Here is a 13,126-nt window from a genome sequence, read left to right as displayed (position 1 = left end):
TCTGGACCTGTGGAAAAAAGCTTGGCTCTTACCTTACAAATTGTGTGTTCCCAACAAAGTTAAAGAACTACATTTATAAGTTTTACACAATATTTACCCCACAAATGAGATTGTTTCTAAATTTGGTAATTCTAATTCAAATTGTGTCTTTTGTAAATCAAGCATCGAATCAATTGATCATCTTTTTGCCAAATGCCCACATGTTAATATGTTTTGGTCTGATTTATCTGTTTATTTTTCATCAAAATGTAAGTTTAACATTAATTTTTCCATGTGTGATATAATTTGTTACTTTTATCATGAAAAACATGACATAGAATTTATAGGTAATTTATTTATTTTATTGGGTAAATATTATATTCATAAATGTAAATTTTCTTTATCAGTACCTAAGCTGCAGAATTTTCTCTGTGACTTAAACTGTTTAATAACTACTCTACAAAATGTTTACAGCAAAAAAAAGTGTTAAAACTGTGAAATTTTATTTAGACTTTATGAATATCGTTTAATTTGATAATTTGCCTCTGTACTCAGTTGTTTTTTCTTTTTTCTTTTTTTATTTACCTTTGTACTTGTTGTCATCCATTGTTATGATTAATATGTTTGTATTGTTAAAATACAATAAAAAAAAAACAAACAAAAAAAAAACAGGCATGTTGGGAAAAAAAAACAAGACTAAAAAAAAAAAAAAAAAAGCAGAGGCATGTTGGTCTTATTTCCATTCGATGATAAACGTGAGACTTGAAATAATCAAAAAAGTACAAAAAATAAATAAATAAAAAATAATAATAATCTGGACCTGTCTACGGTGACCAACAGCCAATCAGAGAGCAGGATACAGCACAGGGGAGAGTTCGGGGAGGAGTTTATTTATTCATTCATTCATTCATTTTCTTGTCGGCTTTAGTCTGTTTATTAATCTGGGTTCACCACAGTGGAATGAACCACCAACTTATCCAGCAAGTTTTTACACAGCGGATGCCTTTCCAGCCGCAACCCATCTCTGGAAAATTTATTTAATCGAATTAATAAAATAATAATACAAAAAGATACACTTAAACCATAGAGTAGGCACACAAACACGAAAAAAAGCATTCACACTACCGAGTCTTCTATAAATTAAAATGTTTTAAATAAACTAAACAGCCTTCCACATTTTGATTGTAACAACTTTAAACATTTACAGTATAACCACACTTCCTTTTGGAAAACTAAGAACGGTGTTTTTGTTTTAGGGCACTTGCATTTATTAATATAAAATATCCCCAAAATTAGAATATTGTTCAAAACAAATTGAATATTAGCATCTTTCCCTAATAAACCAAAGGAAATTTCATTTTTATAAAACTGGGAGGACAACTTGAGAGAAACCTTTAACCACTCAAATCAATCAGACCAAAAGGTTCTGCTAAATAAACATTCAAAAAAATAAATGTGCAGTCGTCTCAATGTCAGCCTCACAGAATGTCCAACTATTGTGATCAAATTAAAACTCTGAATATGGGTAAATATTGAATATTTTAATATGTACTTCATTAGCTTTGCGAGTTATTGGGAAGGAAAGAGACATTGTTCTTGATTTTCAAAAAAAGAAAAGACACGTTGTTTCTATTGGCTTGTGTTGGAAATTTATCTTGGGTTAATATTGATCTTATTATTGTATTAGGCGTTTCACTCTGAATAAAATCTTGTCCATTTATCACCAAATCAGGCAGATGAAGTGTGTCATTGATGTTGGTAACCACATTACTAACCATCATTAGAAATGCCTTTGGGATAGATTTCAATACCCTAGAGCTGTGGTTCTCAAACTTTTTTTCATTAAGTACCACCTCTAAAAAAAATAGTCTCTCCAAGTACCACCATAATAAACAGTGTTGAAATACAGTGGCGTAGTGGAGTATTATGATATTTTACATTTTATTAATAACACTGATCACATGTGAGGGCGACAAGGTGGCTTAGTGGTTAGCACTGTCACCTCACAGCAAGAAAGTCGCTTGTTCGAGTCCTGGCTGGGTTAGTTGGCATATCTGTGTGGAGTTTGCATGTTCTCCCCATGTTGGCGTGGGTTTCCTCAGGGTGCTCCGGTCTCCCCCACAGTCCAAACACATGCGCTATAGGGGAATTGATGAACTAAATTGGCCGTAGTGTATGAGTGTGTGTGTGTGAATGAGTGTGTATGGGTGTTTCCCAGTACTGGGTTGCAGCTAGAAGGGCATCTACTGCTTAAAACATATGTAATTGGAGGTTCATTCCTCTGTGGCAACCTCTGAAATAGAGACAAAGCTGAAGGAACAAGACGGCAGGAAAAGACGCCTTTGTAGATGAAGACCAAGCATCCACCTCAGCCAATCCGACGAGGAGTATTCAAAAACAAACAATTAGGCGGCAACATTTTAAAGCAGGGGTGTCCAAACTCGGTCCTGGAGGGCCGGTGTCCTGCAAAGGTTAGTTCTAACTCCAATCAGACACTCCTGGGCTAGCTAATCAAGCTCTTACAAGGCTTTCTAGAAACATCCTTTCAGTTGTGTTGAGGCAAGTTGGAGCTAAAATCTGCCCTCCAGGACAAAGTTTGGACACCCCTAGTTTAGAGAAAGGGCTTAAATCCCCAACAGAAAGCCAGGTTTGAGTTATGAATAACAGATCCAGATCACAAGTGGAAAAAGAGTCATTGGAAATTATCAGTTTAAATCAAAACCCCTGATGTAGAGGTCTGCATTAATATAATGGAATAAATTTCTGAATAAATGGCGGGAGCGGTCTGTAACGGGTTTAATTTGGGACGGGAGCGGGCTGTCTAGCAATATCGCTCCCGACTCCCGAGCGACCACGCGTAGGTATGTGTGTAAATGAAATAGCGCGATGCTGTGTTTAGCTTGTTTGTTGCTATGTGTGTGTGTGTGTGTGTGTGTGTGTGTGTGTGTGCGTGTATGTGTGCGCACGCGCAAATGAGAGGTAGGTGTGTAGGTGTGTGTGTGTGTGTGTGTGTGCGTGTGTTAGTGCTCGCATGCGCGAATAAAAGAGAGAGAGAGCTTTGTCTGTGTGTGTGTGCTTGGTGCTGTGTGTGTGTGTGTTTATACAGACAGCTTGTTGTAGGCTGTCTGGACTGTATAGCTGGGTGATTTTCGGTTTTGTTCTCCACCCCGCTCTTTAGCGGAATCGGGCGCAGCGGGCAGCGGGACAACAAATGCTTAATATAAGCGGGAGCGGTCGGGTTTGGGCTAAAACCTGGCGGGTGCGGGCGGGATTCAAAATTTAGTCCCGTGCAGATCTCTACCCTGATGTGTCAGATCAAGAGAAGACTCAAGAGTCGGAGAATCAACAGAAAAAAAAAATGATGCAAATTTACTGAAGATAGTTTGCAGTTTTATAGCAAAAGGGCTGCACACTCTTGTAGAGTTCGGTGGCCGATTATCTGCCTTACAGTACAACACAGCAATTATACTCTCACAGAAGACCAGAAGTGCTGTCGACTCGGGTAAAAGGTCTCGATTGGGTAAAGCAAAAACAGACACTTGGTTCTTTAAAATGGCGGCCGCGTGAAATAAGCATATAGTCTACGGCTTCGGCTTTGTATGAACTCTAAGATGTTTCTTCAGCTCTGAAGACCTCCAGTGTGGAGCAGCATGTGTTCATTAAGGTGTGATGATCGTCTGAAACTCCTCCCACACTGAGCGCATGGGAATGGTCTCTCTCCAGTGTGGATCATCTCATGCGTTTTCAGGTTTCTTAAACGATTGAATCTCCTGTCGCAGTGTGAACACATGTACGGTTTCTCCCCAGTGTGGATCATCTGGTGTCGTTTCAAGTCTGCAGATGTAATAAAACTCCTCCCACACTCAAGGCACACAAACTCTTTCACACCGGTGTGGGTTTTCTGGTGTTGTTTCAAATTTGACAGCACCGTATAACTCTTTCCACACTCAGAACATGAATAGGGCCTCTCGTTTGTATGAACTCTAAGATGATCCTTCAGCTTTGAAAAAATAAAAAATGTTTTGCCGCACTGATCACACCTGTGTGATTTCTCTCCAGTGTGGATCATCTCATGTCTTTTCAGGTTTCCCAAACGATTGAATCTCATGTCGCAGTGTGAACACGTGTAAGGTTTCTCTCCAGTGTGGATCATCATATGAAGGTGGACATCATGTTTGCTCTTCAAGCTCTTTCCACACTGAGTGCAGGTGAAACCTTTTCCAGCTGTTCCCTCCATTAAAATACTATGTTCGATCTTCAATTGAGTTTCACTTTCACTTTTGACATGATGTTTCTCCTCATCTTCACTCAGTTCTTCACTCTCCTCCTTCACCATCACATCTGAAAATTAAGTAAACAAGTTGTTTAAGAGTCTAGTTTTTATCTATACAGTCAAATAATCACGAATAAGAGCATTTGTGTGTTTGGCTGAGATGTGTAAGGGGTCAAATAAGTGATATTACAAGTCTGACCTAAAAGTTATATGCACTGTCTGGGGTTGTCAAAGTCAAAGGTGCATATCTAGGCATAATCAAATAAATGTGCATACCTAGAGGCTCAAAGACCATTGTTTCCTCGTTCTCATCTAAATTGGAGAGGGGTCTGAATGCAGACCTGGATCCAATGCTTTTTAATGGGATCACCTAACCCTCACAGTGACGTCACTCGCTCCATTTGAGTGCATTGTGTCTGACATTGCATCACTGAGTGATGGTTCATTTATTCGTTTGCTGGAAATTAGAACTTAATTTAGAAATAGTTTTGAAGCTAATCTTTGTGCTTAACAAACTAAATTAATTATGCACAGGCTAATGGATGTCTGTGCGTATAACACGTTTCCCTATCCACGAGAGTGAAAGTGAAAGTAAATAATGAGCAGGCTCATCTCTTATTCTCGCACTGCAGATGCTCTGTTTAACTGTTTTCTCTCTAGTGAAACGTTCAGTTTTTCCACTTACAAAGTCGCCATGTAAATAGCAAATAAGTTATGGCGTGACGCAACTGGCTCTTAAAGGGAATGAAAGATGACACTCTGATTGGTTTATTCTCAAAACACACCTATAACTCATCAAAAAAATAAGCTCAAGCCCGTGCACCACAGTGCAAAGCAAATTTGTTCATCCTTAAAATAGCAAAAGTGGATTCTGACACAATATTGTACATCTATTTTATTTGTATGAACTATTTTATCAAGCTTATGTATATCTATAGGATTATTTTTATATCACTTTAATTTTCTAACACACACACACACACTTAGATATATTATATAATGTATATTATTAGCATAAACAGCCCTGAGTGAGAAGCAGCGATCTGCCATTAAAGAGTTTTGACCTGCTGAAGATAATGGGCCTTATCATACACAGCGCAATAAGGCTCAAGACATGTTTTCCCTGACGTTTTGCTATTTTCAGACAAGTGCAAGCTTAATTTTCCTGTTTTCGCCATGTTGTTTAAATAGCAAACCCATTTGCGCCACTTTGTGGACTCATGGGTGCTCCAATCTAGAAAAGAGGCGTGTTAAGGTGCATTGTGGGCGCGTTGTTATTTTGAGTAATTAAAATAGACTGAGCAATAGACTAGCTGAAATCAGGTCTAAAGTCCAGCTCACTAGCTTAAAGCAAGTCTAAACTCCAGGTTAGAGCGCGTTAAACCTGGTTTATACGTATGCGTCATGTGACCAGCATAACCAATGGCGCATGCAACGCGCGTAGCTGTGCATTTATACTGCTGCGCGCTGTCTCTGTTGGTCTGCATTAACACTTCCAAAACGCTAGTGGGGCAGTGAAGTGTTAATGTTCCTCTGTGTCGAGTGTCTTCGCTGGTGTTTTGTTCTTTCGGAACGCTTCTGGGATGTACAAGTGGTTGTAACTCGCTCATATTGAGGCAGGAACCGGCGGACGAGCAACAACTTTAACTGTGAGGTAAACACAAAACAAAACTTTCCATCCGGAGCTCCTTCACGGGACTCCACACTTGTAAACAATCGTATTTTCTACATAAATATAAAACCACTGCCTTCATCTCAGGGGGCTTTTTTCAGTTTATTCACGACAACTTGCTTTTGATTAATGTTACGTAAGACTTGCGATATCACAAATATTTTGATGTCTTTGACAATTCAAACATGAGCCAAAAACAGAGACAACTGACTACACAACCCAGCAGGCGGGAATCCGGGAAAAAATCAGCTCCCCTTCATTCCTCCATTTACATTTGAATCCCCTGAAACCCTTTTGTTAAACCAACCCTCTACTCATACAGAATGGTCATTTCAAAGTCTGAATGTTCATCAACCCAAGTGACATCATCTATTATGTTTGATGTCATTTGAAATGTCTCAGTGCGACTGGTACAACGGTCTCATTCCCTCAGAAATAGACATAATCAAAGCAATAGATATATAACTTCAGGTATATTTTGAACCACTGTGAAGGGTGTGCCTTTCCTACAGGCAGAAACTCTTTCACTAAATGCAAAAGCCTTTTGTTATTCACACACCCCTTTCCTTGAGGGGATTCCTGAATTTACTACTTAAGGGAAGGTTTCTAAAACGTTTTGATCGATTCTGCTACTCAGATCAGCCCATAACGTTCAGCTCTAACGCTCCATGTTATGTATATTTTGAAGTCAGGTATGCATCTTTTAATCTTGGATTTATCTTTGAGAATTTGATGTCTTGTATTGATCTTTTATGAATTGACTGAATGAATTGGCATAATACATTTACCTGGCTAATAAATTGTTATGTTTTGAATTATTCAAACAGAGTTTGTTTTGTTATATCTAGTAGATTACGTTAAGTCCATAGCACCACAAGTCTCTTTACAGGTTAGTAATGGACTAAGACATGTTAGACGGAGCAGTGTGGCACGCTATACGTTATTCTTAGAGGTCCGATTAACATATTGGCATTAATTCAAGTACACTTAGACTGTAAAAGGCCAATAATGGGTTTTCTATTTAGAACAACAAACTATTGTTGAGACCAATCTAAATGTTGGTAAGTTAGGCCTTCATCTACAAACTTATACTATATGACTAAAATAGTTTGTCTTGATTCAGTAGATAACAGATCTATGAGGACCACGTAAAATCTCCTAAATTGAGTAAGTAGGGTTCTGCCTTTTTAGGAGAGCGGTTAATCGCCTCTGTTAAATGACCAAGCTTGTGTTTAAGAGATTGTATACTCGGCCGGTACAAGACTCAGGATGCTATAGGAATCTGAATAAATGAGAATAATATACAATAACGAATCAAAGAGAATATTCAATCATAATCTAAAATAATATTAAAGGAAACAAAATAATCTTATCGATGTTTTATAAATGGAGTCAGATAAAACAAGGATAAATATATTAATATTCTAAACCACCTCATACTAAAATTTGAGTCAGATATGTGTTAAGTTTAAAGTAAATCAACACTGTGCACTGGAAAGACCGAACATGCAGTGAACCTTCATCCACCAGCGGACACCGTCGTTGGACTAACTGGGTGGAACATACAGTAATAAACAAACACAAACCTATTAGTTCTTCAGTGTCTTCCTGTTTAATTCTGCAGGGTTCTGGATCACTCATCTTCTCACTGTCCTTCAATAAACTCTGTCTTTGTCTTTCACTGATGGCGGCAGAGCTTCAGGAGAATAAACAGAGAAATCTGATTCATTTACACTGATTGAGGAAATAATCCTTTAATTATTATAAGTAATTTGCTCAAAATCAGCTGTCACCAATGAAATTAACTTAATGTGGTTAACATCAGTATAAAGAAGGAAGGAAAAACAGGAACTACTGACATGAAATGAAAAGGATTTCAGCAGCTCTGGAAATATTAATGAATATCAGATTTTCAGGATCAGCAGATCAGCTCTTTTCATCTACTGGGTGTTTGCAATATGAACTTATTACTACTGTTGTCATAAAAATATATAGACAGTTGCGTTAATATATCTAGGTAAAGACTATACAAGCAGTAGCACTGAATACACAGAAATTAAGAAACCCTAAAACCCTTTAGAAAATAGAGAGCTCCACACACTAATATATAGTTTTCTGCATCAAAATTAATATATTTGTCGCGGTTGATTCCCATCACACATGACAAATCATACTTTTAAATATTACCAAAAAACACAGAAAAGCACAGATTTACTCATATTGTGCTTTTAGAGCTCCTCTCTACCTGCTGTATTGTTTTGGTCAGCAGACACACAGATAGAGGTGAACTCAATGCAGAAACTAGTCGCAGATTGTCGCTTTAATAAACTGTAAAGTGTGTTTTATTGTTGTGTAAACACGAGGAAAAGCGACAACGACTCACCTCAGCTCTGAAGACTCGACGCTGAATGAACGCGTCAGTGATGACGTCATTACGGCGATGCGGGAGAAAAGGCATATAAACAAATGCGAGCCAAACACTACTGATAATCCAAAACAATGGGCTTTATGGTTCTTCAGTCACCGATAAACTTCAAGTATAAGCTTTATGTGAATATTTTCAATTTCATAAGGTTCCTTTTGTATTAATAATTTAATTAGAGAATAGACCATTTCAACGTGGTCATGTCATTGGCCAATTAACTTTTCCTTCTTGTATTCAAACTATCCCATAACTGTAGCAAGAGGTAATTCAATCATAACTTGATGTTAAAACAGCTATGATAACATTTATTTATTAACATGTGGCTCTCTAAATTCTCGGAAGCTACAGAAATTAAAAATATGAATCAGGAATACGTTGGGACCATTGCTTTTGTTTACATCCCTCAAAGTAGTCTAGAATCAATTTCATTCATATGCCTTGCTTCAACTGCGCAGTTCGGTGCAGTACAGGTAACCTGTATCAGGCTGGTGTCTTTACTGTCAAGTGGTGCCCAAAATACACAATGTAAAATAACATTTGAGTTACTGAACATCTTTAGAAATAGAAAGTTATTATATTACAATTCATGCAAAATATCTGGGGGAAAAATACAAACCACAACATTAAAAAAGAAGTTATATATTTTTTTGTTTCTCTTGAATTTTGCTCTTTATTTATTTTATTTAATATTTTTCTCCAACATACAGTTAAAGTCAGAATTATTATCACTGTTTATTTTTTTCCTAATTTCTGTTTGGCAGAGAAAAGATTATTTTCAACACATTTTTAATCATAATAGTTTTATTAACTCATCTCTAATAACTGATTTATTTTATCTTTGTCATGATGACAGTAAATAATATTTGACTAGATATTCTTCAAGACACTCCTATACAGCTTAAAGTGCCATTTAAAGGCTTTACTAGGTCAATTAGGTTAAGGAGGCAGGTAAGGGTAATTAGGCAAGTCATTGTATAACGATGGTTTGTTCTGTAGAAAGTGGTTCTTAAAAAAATTAAAAACTGCTTTGATTCTAGTCAAAATAAAACAAATTAGGCTTTCTCCAGAAGAAAATACATTATCAGACATACTGTGAAAATGTCCTTGCTCTGGTTAACATTGGAAAATATTTATAAAAAGGAAAAGAATTCAATGGGGGGCTAATTTTTGGACCGTTATCGTAAATAATTTTGTTAGATTGGCTCCTGGTTTGGCTTCAGTATTGACTAATCTAATGTATATGCACAAAAGGAACATTGTGAAAATTCCTGTAGAAAATATGACTTTAAATGAGACATTTGTGAGGGGTGTACTTGTATATGCTGAGCACTGTATATGTTTTATTATTAAAGGAAAACATAACCGACAACAACATAGCCCTGAAAAACATCACCTAAAAACACACTCCATGATCCTGATATAATATAACATACACAATATGATAGAAAATAATGATAAATCCTGCACACATAATCCAAAGCTACATAGCCCTGTGTGAAAAATGTGTTTGCCCCCTAAACCTACAAACTGGTTGGGCCAGGCTGAGCAGCAACAACTGAAATCAAGTGTTTTCAATAACTTACAATGAGTCTGTTACAGCACTGTGGAGGGATTATGGCCCACTCATCTTTGCAGAATTGTTGTAACTCAGCCACATTGGATGGTTTTTCAACATGAACTGCCATTTTAGGGTCATGCCACATCATCTTAATTGGATTTAGGTCAGGACTTTGACTAGGCCACTCCAAAGTCTTCAGTTAAGTTATATTCAGCTATTCAAAAGTGGATTTGCTGGTGTGCTTTGGATTGTTTTCAGATGGGAGACACAGTGGCCCAGTGATTAGCACTGTTGCCTCACGGCAAGAATGCCTCTGGTTAAAGACCCTACTAAACCAGATGACATTTCTGTGCGGAGTGTGCTCGTTCTCCCCATGCTTCCGTGGGTTTCCGGTTTCCTCACACAGTCCAAAAACACGCAACCTAAGTAAATTGAACACACAAAATTGATACCACAGTCAAGATCTTAGGCAAGTACACCTCTCCTCAGTCGCATATATCCGTCATTCAACTAGCCGGGGAGAGTTAACCGAGATCTACCTGAGCTCAAACTCCTCTCTCGCCCTGCAAACTGAAGGGAGCCCAGGGCTCGAGGATCTCATAAGCTCAAGGCTCTCTCCCAGGACAGCATGCCATCAATCATCAGCTAAGTGTGAACTCTTGAAACCAGAGTTAAGTTTTAATAGAGGGTAAACACTTTTCCTTAAAGGGGCAGTTGTGGACTAATGGTTAGGGAGTTGGATTGAAATGGAGTGGAAAGGTTTCAAGTTCAATTCCCAGTCCAAGACATGAAAACGGGGGAAGTGAATGAACTTTTGATCGTGCAAAAGTGTTCGTCAGTCACAGGAGTGCAATTTCAGCTCATTCGCAGAGAGAGCTGGTGATTGGTCAATTTCAGCATGATCTGTAAGGGCAAAGAGCATAGAATCACCAAGAGGCGACTCTCTGTTGCTATTTGGGAAACAGCCACTAGATGCCGCTAGTGTCAGTCGGCGGCCCTTGTGAGATAAAAACTCCAATCGAACAACAGTACAGATAACTACCATTAGACAGAATGAAATAAAATATTGAGTTAAAGATGAGTTAAATTATTTTATACTCATACACCCCATTGAAAAGCAACATTTTAAATAATATCTCAATGAATAGAAAACCATTTTCAAAATGTTGACAAAACTAAGTTTAATATATCTGTTTAACTTATGAAAGTAAGGCTAACAAAATAACTGAAATTACAATTTGTTTAAGTTTTACTCAAATTAGGGTGATGCAAAAATGAGTATTAAATATATCAAAGAGATGCTCAACTTGATGTCTCTTCAGAATTCCCTGTAGGCGTTTAATAGGAATCAGATAAGGAGACAGACTATGTTTACATGGACATCAGTAATCAAATGATTTACTTTAATCTAATTAAGTCAATAATAAGACTAAGGTGTTTACATTGGTTGCTTTTGGAGTGTTACTCTTATGATCGCGTTTTACATGTTATAGCACATACTTAGATTAATGTCATCGCGCTATCCACATTTCCTCCGAAGTTTCATGTAATTTTGAGTGTTTCATTATTAATTTGCTGACTTAAACTGTGGTTTGGCACTTTCACTTTCATTCGGGCATGCCCCCCGTGACCACGGAGATATTGGATGCAACTATGAACTGCTGGAAGAGTGTTGTTTTAATGAAAGTTCATGCTGAATGGAAGAAAAAACCTTCGCATTTCACGAGGCAGGTGTCTGTGGTCTGCACTGACTCGGTAGGTGCAAAGACTGTCAAACAGCCGTGTGTGTGTGTGTGCGGACTGTCCTGTCGCAAAACGCGGCGAAAAGTCCAACATGACAGTAATAATTCGATTAAGGTGTTTTACGTGTCTGTGCTGCACTTCAATAATGCGACTTAAGTCGGCCTACTCCACACGTCTTAATTCGATTTCTCTTCAGTTTGATTATTACCTTAATCTTATTAAATTCATCAAAAATCGCCGTTTACATGGTCGACTCTTAATCATGGTATTGTCTTAATCACATTGAAATCGCCCTTTTTAGTCTTGGATATTAAGTGCCCTTCTAAAATGATCAAAAGTGCCCCCGTGACACTTCCCCCCTCCCCCCCTTCAGTAGGCGCGCGACAACAACGCTCTTGAGTATGCGCGCTTCCCCACCCCCCTCTTTGCAGTTTGAGTGTTTAATATAAAAAACTGCATGTGACAGAAAAAAAAACCCAGTCAAGAAGTGTCCAGCTTTCTTCAGTTATGATCGATGCAGCAGTGAAGATGGATGTTGGATGATGTTTGTACTCTACCATTTCGTTTCTCGATATAGAGTTCACTTGATATCCGAAAGCATTTAATGTTATAACGTTACTCCTTGTAGGGAGAATAAAAAAATTTAACTAAAAACAACGGCTGCGTCTGAAACCGCATATGTCCATACTATACAGTACGTTAAAATCAGTATGAGAGCCCAGCAGTATGTCCGAATTCATAGAATTCGAAAATCAGTATGCGAAAAGTACTCGGATGACTTACTACTTCCGGCGAAATTCTGAAGTGCGCATCTCATGCATGCTGCGCTATCCCATGATGCCCCGCGAATGAATTCATAAATGGGAGTAAAGCGACGAAAATGACGCAGGTACGTCACATGACTATGTCAAAATGGCGGACGTAGTACGTCCGAATTCCATTCATACTTTTCACATTCATACTGTATAGAACGTACATTTTAACGGCCGAGTGGTGCGTTTACATTCAAATGCAGTACCTACTGAGTAGTAGGCGGTTTCAGACGCAGCCAACATCTATTTGACTGAAAATTACAAGCAATAGCTGCACAAAATCCGCATTAGTGCTGTTTATACACTAGAAGCATATGTAGCACCAGAGTCGGAGATCCCAAATTACGTCATCGAAAATAAAGACGGCACCCACGGTGCAGAGTATTTTTTAAAAATAACATTAAAATGTTGTGTTTTATTCTAAATATTTCACAAAAAGGCATCATTTACATTATATTAAGGCATGAAAGTCCCTTTAAATTCCCTTTGAAGAACAAGAATATGGCTTCTCCTTTGTATGAACTCTAAGGCTGCATTTACACGGCAAAGGCGCAATGACTGTTGTGAAATTTGACAATATATCTAATAATTTTATATGTATAACAATATATATATACCAATATAAGTGTAACAATATGTGTTTGTGACTGAATGAGTGTTATAT

At 37.8% G+C, this 13,126-nt stretch overlaps 2 protein-coding genes across 2 annotated transcripts in view; both read right to left on the bottom strand.

Moving 5' to 3' along the window:
- LOC147831430 (uncharacterized) overlaps nt 1-8,360 on the bottom strand; it is a 29,057-nt gene extending 20,697 nt beyond the window's left edge. The window contains exons 1-2 of the mRNA XM_087304807.1: nt 8,308-8,360; nt 7,511-7,620 (exon numbers count right to left, since the gene is read on the bottom strand). Coding sequence (XP_087160933.1) covers nt 7,511-7,620; nt 8,308-8,357 — 160 coding nt within the window. The 5' untranslated portion in view covers nt 8,358-8,360. The remainder of the gene's footprint in view (nt 1-7,510; nt 7,621-8,307) is intronic.
- On the bottom strand, nt 849-4,342 carry LOC147838323 (uncharacterized). Its single transcript, XM_087303857.1, has one exon. It carries the CDS (start codon nt 4,313-4,315, stop codon nt 3,599-3,601), a length of 717 nt encoding a protein of 238 aa, XP_087159983.1. The 5' UTR covers nt 4,316-4,342; the 3' UTR covers nt 849-3,598.
- Nucleotides 8,361-13,126: the final 4,766 nt, after the last annotated feature.

Source organism: Danio rerio, chromosome 22, assembly GCF_052040795.2.
Source record: "Danio rerio strain M-AB ecotype USA chromosome 22, GRCz13ab, whole genome shotgun sequence".
NCBI lineage: Eukaryota > Metazoa > Chordata > Actinopteri > Cypriniformes > Danionidae > Danio > Danio rerio.
Note: the sequence above shows the minus strand (reverse complement) of the source record. Positions and strands in the feature narration are given on the sequence as shown.

Bases quoted from the DNA above. Each gene is read 5' to 3' on its own strand.
- LOC147838323 (XM_087303857.1), bottom strand. From the start codon at position 4,315: ATGGTGAAGGAGGAGAGTGAAGAACTGAGTGAAGATGAGGAGAAACAT.